Below are 18,770 nucleotides of genomic sequence, written 5' to 3'. Positions count from 1 at the left end.
ATTTTACCATCTTACTTTACAGACTTAACGTATGTGACGGTGTAGCTTTATATGTTTTACAGTCCGTGAAGGCAACGTCGTTCAGTGGCGTCAGCGCTGCGCAGACTGCGCCGCAGTCGCTCTCTGTGCCGCGTGCAGGACACAGTACGAGCCCTGCCAGTTAGCTTGTTGTTCCGACACAGAAAAATGTTTGAATTTCATACAGGACCGTAAAGTGTAGCATGCTGATCTAACAGACTACTGCCGCCATGCAGCGAGTTCAGCCCGAGAGCGCATAGACTCCGGAAACCCAATGAATAACGATGTAAAGACTTAATACTGTTAACCATGTGGAGAAGGTCGCTGAGTACAAGCTACTACAGATGTTTTGGGTGCAGGAGTAGTGGACCAAAGGTAACTGGTCAAGTTATTTTTTCTATTTATTTTTTTCCGGGAAGTCGACACGTTGCGTCCAAAGTGTTGAACAAACAAAAACATGACAGTGTCACGGCTTTAAAAACCAACCAACAGTCCAAACCTGTTCCTGTTGCCTTCCTAACTGGAAATATTACTCACATTACAAACTGGCGCACCTGTAAGCACAGACCAGGTCAAATGAGTTTCTTGATCTGTTTATCAGTTGATTTCCATTGACGCAACTGGACCAAATCTGTTTTCTGTTATCTTCTTTTTAACAAAATAAAGTGGCAGGCACACACAGAGGCAGCAGAGCTCAGACTGAGTCAAGCCTTCAGGAAAACATTCCTGCAGTTCTCGATAAAGCTTTACAAAAGCTCTCCTGCTTGTTGACAGGCGAACACACCTGTCCGTATTCCTCAGACTTATCAGTATCAAACCTTCCTGCTGCTTGCTGTCTGTTGGATTTGAAATTGTACTTGTTATTTATTGAAGCCGTTTGCACTTCTATATCCCAGTATAATTTTTTTTTTGCACAATCCCAGCCTTATTTTGTATTTATTTGTCTTTCTTTTGCTTCATTTTTTAAAATCGCTGTTGCATATAAAATTTTGCACTACTTCACATTATAAGGCCTTTATTATGGGCCCGTGGTACTTTCAAGCAATTTTATTGTAGGTTATAGTTCTTTATGCTGCTACTATCACATAGTAATTTCCCCTTTAGGATCAGTAAAGTATCTTTCGATCTATCATGGCACATAACTTATACCTGTACTAAATAAATACTATATAAGCTTGAATAACTCAAATAAATAAACAAAATGATTATTGTCCATACACATACAGTAACTAATAATAACACTTCTCTCTTACTGGATTACATTAAACTAATGTAAGTTAACTTGACTTACAGATTCCCTCTTAACCCCTTGGTTATAGGGAGGAAGTGAAAATTATTTATGACTTGTCAGCTAGACACGTGTTATGAGTAATCGTGAGTGGTGTCTGAGGTTTGATCTAAAATAAATCGTGATGATTTCCAAAGTTGCTGGAAATTCCCCCGAGGAAATGCTTAATGGGAGTCTAACATCAGTGTTAAAAAACTGCAGTTGATACTTGGAAATTTTATTTGAACTTAAATGCGACAGGTGCCAGTTTGGCTCCCTGGTTGAGCTGGTGAACATGTGCCATATGGTTCAGAACTCAGCAGCCTGGGTTTGAGTTCAACCCTCAGCCCTTTACTGTGTGCCTTCCCTCGTCCTTTCTCCCTTCTTTCCTTTCTACTCCACACTGCTTCACTATCAAAATAAAGGCGATAATGCTCGCTATAAAAATAAATCCTAAATGTCATGCTTTTAGGTACTTTGGAAGTCCCAAGCTGTCCGTACATGCAGCGCTCCAGCCTTACCCGCAGGCAGGATTACACCACTTCAGGCGGTGAAGTTATGGAAGAGGCGCTTTGAGGAGAGAGGTGTGACGGAGCCTGAGCAGTCCAGCCAGTACATCATTGCTCATCTCCTCGGAGCTAAAACTGTAATTTGCAAAATCTACATTGCCTCAGCACTTGCACTGACATGCAGTAAACGTGGATCAAGTTCACATAGCGTTTCTTTATCCAGATAGAAAGTCTTGAGCAGGAGAGATTAACAGAGTTTCTCAGCCGAGAACAAACAGAGCAGATATGGAAGCTCTGCACCACACGTCTCTCCAGGTGAGTTTGTGCATAGATCTCTCTATATGCATTTCAGTGATTTTCAATTAAAATATTTACAATGTTGCATGTTTGGGTTAGGATGCCCGTGCAGTACGTGATTGAAGAGTGGGACTTCAGGGACCTGACGCTGAAGATGAGGCCTCCTGTGTTCATACCACGACCTGAAACGGAGGTAAAAGAAAAGACGAGGCAGTGCATGCTCGCAGTGAAGACCCAGCAAATGATCACGAATAAGCCGAAATGTGATTTTTATTTCGTCTTTGCTGATGCAGGAGTTGGTCGAGCTGGTGCTCAATGATCTGCAGATGAAGACTGAGATGGGAGTGCCTGCTGAGACGGAGCCTACGTGCCTGGAAGTGGGATGTGGGTCTGGTGCCATTTCTCTTAGCCTGCTGAAGAGTCTGCCTCAGGTAGAATTTTGTGCTTCTCGTAAGATTTCAGACGAGTGGAATTACAATAAGGGACCCCACAGGAAAAAGGCTGTTTAACTTATTAATGTATTACCCCTCACTTTGGGTCTTAATACACTGACAATGAGTCAAATTTTTCATTACAACAGTGAAATATATGCAGTATATTGAGGTTTCTCATTGGTCGTGATATAACCACTGGTTGCTAGGGAAAAATGTGTATTCCTATGACTGGTTCTCATTTCTACCCTCACTGATTGAAATTGAATTTCATTGAGGTCAGGTTTTCTGCAAATCTTGTGAATGCGATAACTCGAGAAGTAGGTCACCTGAAGTATACATTTTTACATTTATACCACGTGTGCAACTGACAGGAGTTGATGTGTCGTGAGGGGTGGAGCTGGCAGCCGTCAAAGTTTTTAATGTTTGTCTGCAAATACTCGCTAACTACGAGCTGAGCGGTAAAAAAATTGAAATAGTGTGATTCAGACTGGAAATAAGTAATCGTATAAGAAACACTTCTGTCATATCAATGAACGATAATAAATATTCAAAAGAGAATAAACACAGACCTTTCAAAATTAACTGTTTCCATCCATCCATTTTCTTCTGCTTATCCGGGGCCGGGTCACGGGGGCAGCCACCCAAGCAGAGAAGCCCAGACCTCGTTCTCCCCAGCCACCTCCTCCAGCTTGTCCGGGGGGACACCAAGGCGTTCCCAGGCCAGCTGAGAGATATAATCTCTCCAGCGTGTCCTGGGTCTGCCCCGGGGCCTCCTCCTGGTGGGACATGCCCGGAACACCTCACCTCATTAGTTTCCATTTTAGAAATTGCAATGTTTATATTTTAACTGCATACATTTGTCAAAAAACAAACAAAAAAACAAACCAAATAAACCCTTTGACGGTGTGCACGTGTAATATTAAAATTACATTCTCAAATTAAATAAAATAAGACATATATGAAGTCCAGACTAAGGCATAAAAATGTACCTTTACTTTATTTTCTTGGAAAGATTTCGGACATTAACAAGAGGCAAGTTTTTGTGCTGCTAAATCCAGACGTTATGATAGTGTAGATTTTAATAATTTATATTAATAATAATTCAGTGTTCCACCTAACAACCCTTAGGTCAGTGGATCGGAGTTTTATGGCCTGTGTGCACTTTTGTTGGCTTTTGAAAAAAGATTTCATTTTTATATTTTTAAATATTTTTGTAATTTAACTAACGCAATATTTGATATTATTGCAGGTATTATTTAGGACATTGCCAGACTGTCACAGGGCTAACACTGACACACAACTAGGGCTGCTCGATTATGGCAAAAATGATAATCACGATTATTTTCACTGAAATTGAGATCTCGATTATTTGACGATATTTATTTAACCCTTTAAGACCTACCATAGAACCAAGTCCGCCAGAGCTTATATTACTTTTTTTTTACATGCTGTAGTGCCATTTTTGGGAGCATTTCAAGTTGCTATACATCAATACAACTGTTATAGCCCATATTTTAATAATATGTATGCATTAAGTCCATAGTAACTACATTAATTGCAAAAAAGTGCAATAAACTACAAAAGAAATTGACAATCGTTTTTGTTTTGTTTTTTTTACATATATTTCTACTTGGGGAAATTTAAGAGGTTTATCCCTCAAAACTTTAAATACAAAAAAGTTGCAAAAAAATAGTTTCCCACCACAGAAAATTTATTTTAAGTGTCTTCATAGTTTTATTTTGGAGATACAGCAATTTTTATATACTACAGGAAAAACAAAAAACAATCCTATGATGCAAATTTGGAAAGAAAACAGCATGTGCATCAAAATAAACTATTTCCAGCTGAGCAATTCGAGTTCTAAGCATCCCAGAAACTATTCAGAAAAGTTAACATGACTTATAAAAACACCAGTATAGGCTTTTAAGGCCTACAAGTAAAAAACTACATTTTCCGCGAAAATGACGTCACTTCCGTCACTTAAGCTGATGGCATAAGATGTAAGTACAACTCCTCCGGTTTCATATGCAAAACAAATTATTGCGCTAGCTTACGTGGTTCCGGTTCTACAGGGATTTAAAGGGTTAACAATAACAATGTATTGAATAATGACTTTAAAAAATAATATAAAATAGTGTGCAAATACTGATAACAGTGCAAATGTTTGCAATATAAAAAATAAATGAAAAATGTAAACATCTATGTTTAGTGAACTTTGCAGTGTTGCTCTGTGGTGCAGCTACGACACTGTAGCAAAGTTTACACACTATGTCTACACTCCAAATAACTTCTGCTTAGCTTTCCGAGCTTCCCTTGGGTCCTCTTAATTTTTGTGATGCGTATTTGAAATGCAGAGAGGTGCGCTGGATTTGCCACATGGAGCAGCGCGAGAGTAAAGCACGAGGGAGGGGCTAATAATCGGCTCAGTCATTTTTAATGATCGTTGAAAGCCCAGATCGTAATCGTGATTAAAATTCGATTAATTGAGCAGCCCTACACACAACCATTCACACTCACAGTTAACCTAACCCCACTAACTGCACATGTTTATTCTGTTGGAGGAATCTGGAATACCTGGAAAGAACCATCCTAGACACAAGGAGAAACATTTCGTCATGAAAGAAAATGGGCAAAACAGAAGCTACGCTCCCTTTGAAATATACATGTTCACTCTTGCCTGTTTATTTTTTTCTCTCTTTCTCTCCTTTTCTCCCTTCCTCTCCCTCTCTGCTCCTCTCTGAGACTATGCTGTCAACCAAAGGTTGAATGTAACAGTGAAACAGAATTTAAAACCAATAAAAGGCATAAACTGATCCATGTTTAGAACAATATTCAGACTGAATAAAGGCTGCTACTGGACACAGATTTCCTTTTGACATGCTCTCAGTTGGATCTGGAGCTGTACTGTAGACAAACAATGAAGCACAGAACAGGAATAGACATCTATAACAAACTAAAATAATAAACTACATCAGCCCCTTTTGCTGGCAGCTAGCGATATACCAGCAGACTAATGGCTCCGAAAGCTACAATTAGCTAATAATTTCGAGTGACTTAGGCTACTTTAGCTAACATTTTTGACGTTATTTAGAGAAGTCACAACATCGCCCCTGCATTATCAGAACAGTTTGCACTTTTGCTATATTTCAGTTAAAGTTTGTTTTGAGTCTGCATCACTTATTTGTGTCATGAAATTGCCTCTCCATCTTCTTTCTGCCGCAGCAACGAAAAACGTACAACAACGCTGGGCAGTTTTCACTCTTCAGTAGAGGAGTTACAGTGGGGCAAAAAGTATTTAGTCAGCCACCGATTGTGCAAGTTCCCCCACTTAAAATGATGACAGAGGTCAGTAATTTGCACCAGAGGTACACTTCAACTGTGAGAGACAGAATGTGAAAAAAAAATCCATGAATCCACATGGTAGGATTTGTAAAGAATTTATTCGTAAATCAGGGTGGAAAATAAGTATTTGGTCAATAACAAAAATACAACTCAATACTTTGTAACATAACCTTTGTTGGCAATAACAGAGGTCAAACGTTTACTATAGGTCTTTACCAGGTTTGCACACACAGTAGCTGGTATTTTGGCCCATTCCTCCATGCAGATCTTCTCGAGAGCAGTGATGTTTTGGGGCTGTCGCCGAGCAACACGGACTTTCAACTCCCGCCACAGATTTTCTATGGGGTTGAGGTCTGGAGACTGGCTAGGCCACTCCAGGACTTTCAAATGCTTCTTACGGAGCCACTCCTTTGTTGCCCGGGCGGTGTGTTTTGGATCATTGTCATGTTGGAAGACCCAGCCTCGTTTCATCTTCAAAGTTCTCACTGATGGAAGGAGGTTTTGGCTCAAAATCTCACGATACATGGCCCCATTCATTCTGTCCTTAACACGGATCAGTCGTCCTGTCCCCTTGGCAGAAAAACAGCCCCATAGCATGATGTTTCCACCCCCATGCTTCACAGTAGGTATGGTGTTCTTGGGATGCAACTCAGTATTCTTCTTCCTCCAAACACGACGAGTTGAGTTTATACCAAAAAGTTCTACTTTGGTTTCATCTGACCACATGACATTCTCCCAATCCTCTGCTGTATCATCCATGTGCTCTCTGGCAAACTTCAGACGGGCCTGGACATGCACTGGCTTCAGCAGCGGAACACGTCTGGCACTGCGGGATTTGATTCCCTGCCGTTGTAGTGTGTTACTGATGGTGAGCTTTGTTACTTTGGTCCCAGCTCTCTGCAGGTCATTCACCAGGTCCCCCCGTGCGGTTCTGGGATCTTTGCTCACCGTTCTCATGATCATTTTGACCCCACGGGATGAGATCTTGCGTGGAGCCCCAGATCGAGGGAGATTATCAGTGTTCTTGTATGTCTTCCATTTTCTGATGATTGCTCCCACAGTTGATTTTTTCACACCAAGCTGCTTGCCTATTGTAGATTCACTCTTCCCAGTCTGGTGCAGGTCTACAATACTTTTCCTGGTGTCCTTCGAAAGCTCTTTGGCCTTGGCCATGGCGGAGTTTGGAGTCTGACTGTTTGAGGCTGTGGACAGGTGTCTTTTATACAGATGATGAGTTCAAACAGGTGCCATTCATACAGGTAATGAGTGGGGGACAGAAAAGCTTCTTACAGAAGACGTTACAGGTCTGTGAGAGCCAGAGATTTTCCTTGTTTGAGGTGACCAAATACTTATTTCCACCCTGATTTACGAATAAATTCTTTACAAATCCTACCATGTGAATTCATGGATTTTTTTTTCACATTCTGTCTCTCACAGTTGAAGTGTACCTCTGGTGCAAATTACTGACCTCTGTCATCATTTTAAGTGGGGGAACTTGCACAATCGGTGGCTGACTAAATACTTTTTTGCCCCACTGTAGCAAAATATAGCGTTAGAAGACAATGTCAGAAAATAATATTAAAATCTATTATCATTACTACTATTATTATAGTTATTTTTAGGGATCCTGTGATGAAATATCTCTATTGTAGGACTGTTTTTAGTCGCAAATGAGGGGGAAACACTTTCGTTTACAATGTTTAACACATGCTTCAGAGCCAAGTGTTAAACGAAGCATCGAGTCAAAGAATTTGTGTCGAGAATTTTTTATCATCGAATTATTCGCACTAGTTTGTAGACAGGTCTGTCACTTCCATTCAAACTATGATCACAGCAATATGCTGTAACACAAAGCAATCACAACGAGTTTTGTGCCAACCAGTCAGAGAATACATGTTTTTCCATAGCAACAGGTGGTTGTCAGGGGTCAGAGTCTATGGCTTTATTTTTGTGCCACTATTCTGAGCGCACGTGAAAAAAAGAATTGTAGGTGCAAGTGTTGCATTTTGAGGAGAAATTTATTTTGAGCGAAGAAAAGCTAAATTTGAGTGAACAAAACTCATTGCTGCGTGCAAAAACTGTATTTCAGGGTTTGCTATTATCCACACACACACAATAGCAACCCTCAACATTTCTGCCCGTGTGCGTTCAACTCTTTCTGTATGCCGTTATATTTGTGCCACAAAACCAGCCAATCACAGACTTGGATGCAAAAAAATCTGATCGGCTACTTTGGTCTCCAATCAGATCGAAATGACGAAATGCAATATCCCAGAATCCATTTTGTCCAAAACTCAAACGAGGCAGTGGCGGAGGAACACAGAGTGGTGGAGTTTGAAATATTACTCTTTCTGGGTCACAAAATAAACTTTTAAGATATTTTCATGCGAGAATGGTGCTGTGTAAACGTCAAATATCTGCTCTATTTATCAAAACATCACATATTTGCATAAGTGCTCTAATGTTTTCGGAGATGCCTGTTACCCACCAGCTGACCGGGTGGTCACTCGGGTTAAACATAGTATAAGGCTGAACTGACAAAAAATCGGCCGACTACACCACCAGGTATTGTAGGAAAAACCATAAAGCTTTTGAATGAAAACAAACGCTGTTGTCACAGTGATGTACACTGTCTTGTTGGTATATATGTATGATTTGTATCACCTTCATGTTTCCCTCTCACCACATATCCAAACCGATATCATGACCAGCAGCTTTTACAGCTGTGGCTCTGGCAAACATCAGCTGATACTAGAAAGTAATATTAAATAAATTCTAACAACAGCTTATCAAGCTTAAACGTGCTGGTGTTGTTTAGCGCAACATCCGCTGGTTTCCTGTTTCTGGTGCAAAGTGGGCGATAAACAAACAAGAGAGACATCAGCTGATCATTGATCAGTTTCATGATTGAAGTAGCAACAAGAGAGGGAGGGGAGAGAATGAGAGAAGAACAGGCAGTTGTACAGCAAAAACACAGAATAACTCCAGCTTTGTGTCTTTTTTCATTCTAGCTGAAGTACGGGACTAATCGCGTTCCTTTTCACCTCAATAAGGATGTATTGTAATTGGTCCAGCCCAGAGTTGATTAGCCAATTGGCTAATCCACCACCTTTCATTGTTTATACCATTACAAAAACAAACAAGCAAACATAAAAATGAAAGATCACCATCGGCCCACCGGGCAAATGTCCGGTATGCGCAATAGCCAGTCCAGCTATGCGGTCAGCTGGTGGGTAACAGGCATCTCCGAAAACATTAGAGCACTTTTGCAAATATGTGATGTCTTGATAAATCGAGCAGGTTTTTGAAGTTTACACAGAACCATTATCGTATGAAAATATCTTAAAAGTTTATTTTGTAACCCAGAAAGAGTGATATTTCAAACTCCGCCACTGCCTCGTTTGAGTTTGGACGAAATGGATTCTGGAATATTGCATTTCGTCATTTCGAGCTGATTGGAGACCAAAATAGCCAATCAGATTTTTTTGCATCCAAGTTGAATGCGCACGGGCAGAAATGTTGAGAGCACACATAGCGAGCGAGCTCAAATGCAAAAACTGAGCGAGAGGGGCTGCTATTGTGTGTGTGGGGATAACAGCAAACACAGTTTTTGCACGCAGCAATGAATTTTGTTCACTCAAATGTAGCTTTTCTTCACTCAAAATAAATTTCTCCTCAAAATGCAACACTTGCACCTGCAAAAAATTTTTTTATGTGCGCTCAGAATAGTGGCACAAAAATAACGCCATAAAGAGTCCGGTCTTTAGGCATGAGTGGCTGCAGCTTTAACAGTTATTTTCCCAGCGACTGCCATCAGCCTTCAGCAACCACTTGCAATCGGTCAGGGTAAACTCATTATTCCTCCATGACCCGGAGGTTGCCAGATGGTCACTGACAGGTCTTTAAGCCTGTGTGACCGGGACCTTATTCGCTTGATCCTACACTGTCACCATGACGGTCATGCGTCCAAATGAGCTACAAACTGAATGTCTGGCGGTTAGTGGTCGTGTGTCTGCAAAATCTCAAGACCCAGATGTTTTTTCTTCCTCATCAACATCTGTCAGATGAGGTTGTGTTTTGAACATCTGTGGTTTTGAACATCTGTGGTTTTGATCAGGATCCTCTTTGCAATCAGTAACGTTGTGTACAGACTTTCATGTTCTCTTCAGGAAGTTGTGACATTTCCTGTAGCACCAAGCATTTTTGAAACTAATCCCATATAACAAGCAAATGTCAGCTTGTTTAGATGCTGAACGTGATGCATCAGTTAGAGAAAAATTACAAATTACGAAAAACACCGACGTAAGTTGGTGGGCAGTCGTGTGTTATGAGAACAGTTTCAATCCTGGCATTAATTCTCTGAGTTAAATAAATTCCTCTGGAGGAATGGAACACCATGCTCACCTCGGGAAAGTCAGGTACTGACACAGGTGAATGTCATGGCCTTATACACTCAAACTGCTGTTTGAGCTTTTTGACCCATAGCCATTGGAAAGTGTTGCTCACTACTATTGTCAGCTTAAGTCTAAATAGATAAATTGCCTTAACCTAACAGTGAGTATTGATACAAAGGCTGCAGCTTTTTATGTGTCATTTAGTTATTCTAAAGAACATTTGACAGTGGATTCTTTAGGCTGAGCTAATTGAGTGTTTTTTTGAGGCTTGTGATGACCATATGTTATGTTTCATTTTTTAGTGATGACTTATTTATTTACTATTAATAGACTGTAATGGCGAAGGACCAGACAACCACAGTGTTACAGTTTGTTGAGTGTTTTTTATTTACAGAGTTAAAGTGCAGCTTTCCAGCTGCCTCGCTCTGCGCAGCACACACCGCTCTCTCGTCCGGTCCCGGCATCCCCCTGAAATAGGGAAGGCATGACCCGGTGATGGAGAACAGCTGTGTGGGTCAACCTCCCCTGACACAACACACTGAACCCCCCGCTCCACCCCTCCCTGTAGCCGAGCCACATTGATTAACAGGGAAAAAAATCAATAGGATAACTGATATGATAAATCATTAGTTATAGATTTCCAGTTGATAAGCTGCTATCCTCACATCACATGTACATCTTCTCATCTCAGCTGATCAAACATGCACTCCAGTTATACTGTGATATTGTGTTTGCATATTTTAGACTCTCTTCTGTTATCAGATTATAAAGAAGTAAAAATGTCCCAATTTTCCCGTGCATACAAATACAGGAAAACAGAGAGAAAACTTCTGCGTAAAGTTAGTTCTTGTGTTTTGTTTTCCAGCTTAAAGGCGTCGCCCTGGATCAGAGCCAGGATGCAGTGGATTTAACAAGAGAGAACGCACTAAGGTAATTGCAGCACAACCCATGAAAACTATGTTGTAAATGTCCTTTAGCATTGATTTATTTTTATTATAAAGATTACATTACATTGTTATAAAGATTTCATAAAATCTGAAAAAGGATTTTCGTCTGCAGATTGGGACTTGAGGATAGATTAGAGATTCATCACATCGATGTCATGAAGGGTCAGTGAAAGTTTTGCATGTTTTTTTCTAAATAACAAAGCTGATCCCTCTGCTGATAAAAAGATTCTTTTGTTTTGTTTTGTTTTTTATCAGATGCAGAAACTCTGCTCAGTCTCATTAGGCCAGTTACAACTTTGGTCAGTAACCCTCCGTACCTGTTTTCAGAAGACATGGCGTCCCTTGAACCTGAAATTTTAAGGTGACTAAATTCTCATTTTATATATATTAAACCTGTCTATGTTTAACATTAAAAAAAGCTTTATTCAGTTGGATTCGCAAAAGTTGTTATTAAATGCAGAATGTACAAATCTTTAGAGTGAGCTATTAAGGTTGTATTGTTTAAATAATTGTGAGTAATTACAATGTCATTAAGCATTCATCTGTTGGGTTTATAGGAGAAGGTGGAAATATATGAAACTGTAAAAGATTTATGAAAGATAATCTCTGGGCATATAAAACCAAGCAGAATTTACTGTTTTAGGTTGCTTACAAATACAGTTGTATTTATAAAAAATTGTACAATTGTTACAATTTGTTAAACATTGTATTTGTTAAAGCTGTTTAATAAATACAATGAAACCAATATAACAATATTAACATACTGTTTAATATATGTTATTTATGAGTAGCTGACCATTTAATCAATGTTGGGATCTTTAAATTAGAAGAAATGATCATAGTGAAGGAAATGTGCACTCATCCTTTACTTTTAGCTGTAATTTGCATGTAAAATGTAAATCTAATAAATAAGCTTATCAGATTTCATTAGAAAACATTTTAAAATATGTGATGTTTGTATCTATTTTACAGTGTGTGCTTTTGCTGTGTGCTGCTCCCCAGATTTGAAGACCCGGCAGCTTTAGACGGAGGCGAAGACGGCCTGAAAGTGATCAAGCAGATTTTGACCCTGGCTCCCCAGATTCTGTCCAGTTATGGGTAAAAACCAAAAAAAAGCCAACTCTCACACACAGACGGACACACCTGTGTTCAATTCCTAAAGGCAAAAGCGCCTTGTCACAAGAACAGCATGTTCTGAAAAACACATGTATCGTGTTGCCTCTTTAATGTGTTAAGCTTTCTAAAAGACTTCCAGTGAATGCACTTCCAGGCATGTGCTGCTCTCATCTCAGGGTTACTTTTCAAAATCGAGTCCTGTTGATGATTAATTTTTACCCCATTTCTGTGGGTTTTTTGTTTTATTTCCTGGTGAGAAACAGTCGTGCTTACTTGGAGGTGGACCCCAGACACCCCCCACTCATTCGACAGTGGGTGGAGGGGAACGTGGACGGGCTGCAGTTTAAGGAGGCACGGCATGACATCACCGGCAGGTCTGTTCAATAAAACTGCTTTACATCAATATCAGTTTTCATATGAAATCACTCTGCGTGAGCCCACTTTCAGGGCCATCGCTGTGATTTGATTAAGGGGTCTGGGGTTTGGGCATCAGTGACGCTGGCTCGTTTTTTGTGTTTCCTAGGCCTCGATTCTGCATCCTTCAGAAGGAAGAAGTCAAACAAGGACCACAAGCAGGATCTGGACTGAGAAATTAAGATCCTATTACGCTGGCTTTAGCTCAGGTCGCCGCTGCCTCAGCTCCCCTACCCCCACTGAACCACCAAGCACGCGCTCACACTGATCTGATAACACCCAGCATTCATAATTTGCACAAGCGCACATTGTTTTCATGTCACCGCTGCACTTTTAATCTAGTAACAGTCGTGATCACATCCTGCGTCACAATAAAAAATGTGTGCACGAAGGCACAAAAAAAACGCAGGCTCCAAAGCTGAAGGTAATTACCGAAGCTTTTCTCGGAACCCTCCCTCTCAGAAGCTCACCCTCCTCCCAGGAAGCATTCAGTAGTTCTGTGAATCCACTGACGAACGGTCCTCCCCTCAGCTTGTCCTCTCGCTGACTCAGATGCAAGCTGCGTGCATTGTTGAGCAAAAGCTCACGCAGCACGGCCTTTACTTCCTCACACAATCTGCTTCTCTCGCATACTTAGAGTTTAAAGGCCACTAAGTCTTTGTGTTTCAAAGGTGATTTAAGGGAAAATATTTCCTAACAAGTGTCACAAGAGCAGTCGTCATGCGGGGGTTGGTGATGGCGATCGCAAGCCTTAACACAACAGAAACGTTTGGCATTTCAAACAACACAGATGAATAACAAGTGGATACAAATGTAAAAGCATGACACGCCAAGAGTCCAGCTGGTGGTTTTAATACAAAAACGTACACATGTAAAAGGTACAAAAAGATGCTGTACTGAGAAAACAAAAATAAAATGGCATAAAAGATGTCTCAGTGTAATCAGTGTACTTCTCAGGAAACTATATACATCTTGAACTGATGAAGGAGGGGAGAAGATATGGACAGTTTTCCACATCCATCATAAAACAGAGTACAGTACTTCATGTTTCTCACAAGTTTTTGTTGTTGTTGTTGTTTTCCTTTTTCCTGGGGTGCTTCGACATCCAGTCCTCAACAATTTAAGTCTGAAACCAGACACAGCAGGATTAACTGAATTTGTACACATTTTGTCACCAAAAACATCACCCTGTGTCCAGTATTTTTGCAACTGGCCTCCAACTGCTGAAGCAGCAATGTCTTTTACGGACACAAAGGACCCGCTTAAAAGTGTTGTTTTTTTGTTTTTTTTCCCCTTAAGCTGAGATTCAGCCATTAATAGTGATTCAGTGAACCTCCTCTCCTCTTTCTCCTCCTCCTCCGCCCCCTCAGACCTTGAAGGGATAGTCCTGTAAGTAACGCAGCAGGGGCCTTGGGAGTGGTAGCTGATCGGGACAGTCAGTTTGTCTGTTAATGACGAGACGTGTGAGGTGCTGAAGAGAGGGGAGGCTTTGGGGCTTGTACAGAGCCTGCTTGAGTTTTAGTACCACTGTGGTCTGCTGGATGCCCTGCTGAGAGGCTTTTGAAGGAGGCTCCTCCTCCACTCTTCCCTCCTCTGCCTTTCTCTCTGGTCCCATGTAGTGCTGCACCAGACTGGGAACGCTGGGGAAGGATGACAGGCTGGGTCTGGCCGGGGAGCTGGAGTCGAGCAGAAACTGGGCGCAGCTGTACTGGATCCGTATGCTTGTGGGGCCACGCGCGGTTCTGACCGACAGGGTCAGCATGTACAGAGGGTGACTGCTGTCCCGTACCAAAAAGGCTCCTTCAGATGCCTCCTGAAGAGCAGCGTGGGCCTGGGCTGCAGTCACAGCTCCCCAGTACCATCCTACACACACAAATTCCTAAATATTAGTCACCGTGAACAGATCGTGTTGTCCTGCATGAAGCCTGATGTTTACTTAGCGATGAACAATCAACTAATCTCTCAGAGCAGATAATGAAATGTACCAAACAATACCTGGAACACATCGAGGATTTTTAGGAATGCTTTTTTTTTCTCCTTTTTTTTTGGAATGAGAAAGATGTGAAGCATGTTTTAAACCACACCTGAATTTTCTAGGTAGCAGAAGTTGCTGGCAATGGCCCTCAGATCTTTTGTGGGGTCCCATCGTGGACTGGTGCTTTGGAAGCAGGGGGTGGGAGTTGCAGTTCCTGCCCGCATACCCCGCGGGGATTCAGTGGACGGGGTAGTGGGCAGAAGAGCTCCAGGACTGGAAATCAGATGGAAGATACTAGTTAGCAGACATAAACAAACACAGCAGGAGGATTTATCACAGCTTCCTTGTTTTTAACCCTGGAATTTTAATATTTTTTGGCTGATTTATTTATTTTTTCAAAAAACTGACTTTATCGCATTTTATCCTATTTTTACTACTGACCTAAACAATGAACTACTAATAACTAGTATTTTTTAAAGGTTACGTTAGATCTTGCAACAGGCTTGCATTTGTCTTGTTTTCACCTGAACAACAATAATAATAATTAAGGCCAATTAAGGCAATTTTACACTTATATATTTATATATATATAAGTGTATATATATGTGTGTGTAACTGAAATTTCCCGGCTGGGTTTTTTTACAATGACGAGCAAAGAGAAAGCAGAGACACAAAGAAAAGTCAACTCACCCGGGTACACAAAGAATCATTCTATTTCTTCACTTCTCTGGGCTTAAATCCAATCGGACTTCAGAAAACAATCAAAACATACAGAGACTAAAATGTATCTAAAGAAAAAGGAGGGGAAAAAAATAAAAATCTGGCTAACAAACAATCCGCGGTGACATGGGTTTCATGTATGAATAGCTCGATTGTAACCCGAAGAGCTCCGTGCACGCAAACAGGCTCTGCTCCTGTCCTTAACACTGATCAGCAGAGAGGAGAACAACAATAAAATATAATAGAAACGACCTAAAAGCGGCTCTACTGTAAAGCTCAGCTCTCCGCAGCACTGCGTTGGAGTGTGTTGTCGCCAGAATGAGATCCCGATGTGTGAAGGACAGAGTGTAAAGGCTTGGCTTTTAAAATTTACCGTTTCCTAGAAGTCTATTCTGAGAACTCGCAGCACCGGCGGCTCTGACGTCACGCCGGCCGCACCAACTCCCACTCCGCTCCAACCGCCGCCGGTTGTTTCGCTTCGCGGCAGGGCTACAGCTCCTCTATTAGCGCTCCTTCGACGGACAAACCGGGTTCGCACATATATGTGTGTGGGTTTTTTTGTGTTTCGGTTAATTCCCAGGACAACCGCCCCGAACCGTGCTGTTTTTCTCTGGCATCTCTCCCCTCGTTTCACCCGGCGGCTCCCCGCCTTCGCTGAACCTGCGCTCCGCTCCCAGGAACCTCGCGGCAGCTTCTGCCTAGTCGCTTTCCAGGAATAATTGCAGAGCTTGACTCCGCCCCGCCGGGCGGCCCTGACAGAGGCTTCATTCTGGGAATTCACCGCCTCGACATTAAAGATAATAGGAATGCTCACTGGCTATTTCCAGTAATATAGATTTCCCTCGATCCTGGTGGAAAAACACGGCGAGAGGTTTTCTAGGAGCTTTAGAGTAATTACGCTCGAGAAAACAAGTTGTTATTGTGACAATAAACTAAAAAATATATATAAACCGGGTTAAGACTGCCGTAGAGACAGAGAAAAGCTGATTGTGCTTCAGTTTGTGACTTCTGATAATCTTCACTTTTATTGCTCTTTTGTGTCTTGTTTGCACACATGCAGCCCTAGATTAAACTATAGTTCATTTGCAGTTACATTTCTGCTTATTTGATCTCTCCTGGTATTTATTTTCCCGGGAATGTATCTAAGAGATCCCTGCATCGGCCTGCAGCTTACACTCCAATGCATGTAGGTGTTGATATCTTGTTTCATTTACGAGAATATGGCCAAATAAGGGCTGTTAAGGATTATTTCTGACGCTGGGTTTTTGCGTATTGTTGTAAAATCTGTGGCATATCCTGTCCGGCTTTTTAAAATATTTATTCCAATAATACTAAGAGCCATCGCTCAGACATATGTGGTAGTTTGGAAGCAGAGTAATATGTGAAATATGCTGCGTCATAATCATAACCATACCCAGGAGAGCGCGCTGATCCTGAATAGCGTCTTCTCAGAAATCCTGAAATGAGCTTCTTTCTAAGAAGTTCTGTGGACTTTATCTGTCCCTGCTGGGTGAGGTTGAACAAATACCTTTTGAGGCCTTAGGCAAAAAAACACATCTACATTTTTCAAATATGATTGCAGTAGCATAATTTTTTTTATGCTACTGCAATCATATTTTACATACGTATCATGGAAACAGAAAGTCTACAGATGTAATCATTGCTATAGTAAAAAGAAACCAGCAGCAGGCAGGTTAAGGCAGTCACATGCAGTTCATTAAAGCACACAGACACAAGAAACTAGATTTAAAGAAATTACATTCCTCATAAATCACTTTGTTTGAACGCCTGTTTATAAATGGTCTGTAATTTATAGCAATCCCCTTCTGCATGATAAAAACAGGCAGGTTTGTTAGACAGACGTTCGAAAAGCAGTCATTCCTTCTGTTGCTTTTCTCTCTCTCTTTTTTTTTAAATTGCAGCAGATAATTTCATAAGTTTGTGTGAGCAGGTTTGAGAAGGTCATAACACGGTGCTAAAATGTAAGAGGGAACAGCTGTGTGTGTGTGTGTGTGTGTGTGTGTGTGTGTGTGTGTGTGTGTGGTTTTATGAAGCAGGCAAACAGTTTTAGTGAAAATGTCAAGATGAAGAAGTGCAGATGTTCTAATTGAGATTCTTTTTTCTTTTTTAATTGCAGTGTAATTTTATAGTTGTTGCTTTTGAAAAGGCCACTGCAGTCACGGCACAAGTTTCTAGAAAGCCGGAAGCATGAAGATAAAGAGAAAGGCTGTGTGTGTGCGAGAGAGAGTGCGTGCGCGCGCGCGCGCGCGCGCGAGCTTCCTGTGTACGTGGAGTGCAGTTATTTTCTTGATCCGTGGACTAATTGTTTTTTTCAGTGTTAAAATGCCGTTGTTGGGGAGGGGGTTGTGTGTGTGCAAAAATTCCTGTTACTACCGTGGAAGACAAAAGAAATCTCAAGTAAAGAAACATCTGAAAGTCTAAAAACAGAAAATGTGGTTTTAGCTTTAAAGAACTTAAAATTACACTTCAGCTGTCAAAATACTTGCTAAATCATGTTCTAACCATCAACATCCGCTTTAGTGTAGACTTGAGGGCAGCATTTGTGGATTGCACTTCCCCATTTACTTGCACTTTTGCGCTCATTAATGCCGAGACACTAGTGCGCATAGTTTATGTGTTTGCCTGTTTTTGGATTAAGTCCTAAAAGAAAAAGCAGAAGGGATTCATACGTCTTTTTATGCTTCTCTTCAGTTGCACTACACTAAGTTGATAATAAAATATTTCAAAGTTACAGTCCTCTTTATCTTCAAGCTTCTCGAAGTCAGATGGGTTCACGTGTTGTTTCGGCCTATCCGAGAATATTATTGCACATCTTCTGTAACACCGCACCTACGCCTACTAAAAATCTCTTTTATTTGTTTATTTTAAACAGAAATTACTTATTTTCTTTCCAATGTTTTTTAAAAAATAAAGACAAAACACATGCATGTGTTTCTTAATGCCCCAGACTTTGTTTGGCACGTTTGTCATATATTACCCTTTTTATACTGCAATAAAATTAATAGTCTGCCAGTAAGCATCAATAAATCTGATAGTAGGGCTACACTGCCTTATAAATCAGCTCTGTGTACTCGTTTTCTGTGCTGTGCAGTATTGCCATAAATTTGCATTGCCACCTGTTCACAAATGTATTCATTTTAAGAATTTCCAGCTGTAAATTTCCAGCTGTAAATCCAGCTGTAAATTTTCACATTCCAGGACAAACATGCTTATCAGCAATAGCTCCAAAACCAACGCCCTAGCCAATCGCATATGTGCGTATGGAATATAATTTTCCTGTTTGAGCAAAGCTCAGGTCCTTAATATGAAGTAATAT

The 18,770-nt window shown here is 40.9% G+C and overlaps 2 protein-coding genes across 3 annotated transcripts; one reads left to right on the top strand and one right to left on the bottom strand.

Moving 5' to 3' along the window:
* Positions 1-135: 135 nt before the first annotated feature.
* hemk1 (HemK methyltransferase family member 1) lies at positions 136-13,765 on the top strand. Its single transcript, XM_085353322.1, is given in 12 exon segments — positions 136-393; positions 1,758-1,931; positions 2,018-2,109; positions 2,191-2,284; positions 2,385-2,522; positions 11,127-11,191; positions 11,321-11,370; positions 11,464-11,569; positions 12,211-12,306; positions 12,588-12,698; positions 12,848-12,872; positions 12,874-13,765. Coding segments are annotated over 12 exon segments (1,056 nt in total). The 5' UTR covers positions 136-327; the 3' UTR covers positions 12,913-13,765.
* LOC146632398 (cytokine-inducible SH2-containing protein-like) lies at positions 13,344-16,112 on the bottom strand. 2 transcript variants are annotated; one of them, XM_085353324.1, is made up of 3 exons: positions 15,807-16,112; positions 14,823-14,986; positions 13,344-14,601 (listed from the first exon to the last, which is right to left on the bottom strand). In XM_085353324.1, exons 2-3 carry the CDS (start codon positions 14,935-14,937, stop codon positions 14,105-14,107), a joined length of 612 nt encoding a protein of 203 aa, XP_085209450.1. In that variant the 5' UTR covers positions 14,938-14,986; positions 15,807-16,112; the 3' UTR covers positions 13,344-14,104. The 2 variants fall into 2 exon arrangements, with proteins under 2 accessions (XP_085209450.1, XP_085209449.1); XM_085353323.1 differs by lacking the exon at positions 15,807-16,112 and adding an exon at positions 15,404-15,800.
* Between the last annotated feature and the right edge of the window lie 2,658 nt (positions 16,113-18,770).

This window comes from Diplotaxodon limnothrissa, linkage group LG5 (genome assembly GCF_057381915.1).
Source record: "Diplotaxodon limnothrissa isolate DT_005_m linkage group LG5, D_limnothrissa_male_GT1.1, whole genome shotgun sequence".
Taxonomy (NCBI): Eukaryota; Metazoa; Chordata; class Actinopteri; order Cichliformes; family Cichlidae; genus Diplotaxodon; species Diplotaxodon limnothrissa.
Note: the sequence above shows the minus strand (reverse complement) of the source record. Positions and strands in the feature narration are given on the sequence as shown.

Coding starts and splice junctions, on each gene's coding strand:
- LOC146632398 (XM_085353323.1), bottom strand. CDS start 15,423: ATGATTCTTTGTGTACCCGG. Junction 14,987..15,403: donor ATGATTCTTTGTGTACCCGG/GTGAGTTGACTT, acceptor TCTGATTTCCAG/TCCTGGAGCTCTTCTGCCCA. Junction 14,602..14,822: donor CTGCTACCTAGAAAATTCAG/GTGTGGTTTAAA, acceptor TTGTGTGTGTAG/GATGGTACTGGGGAGCTGTG.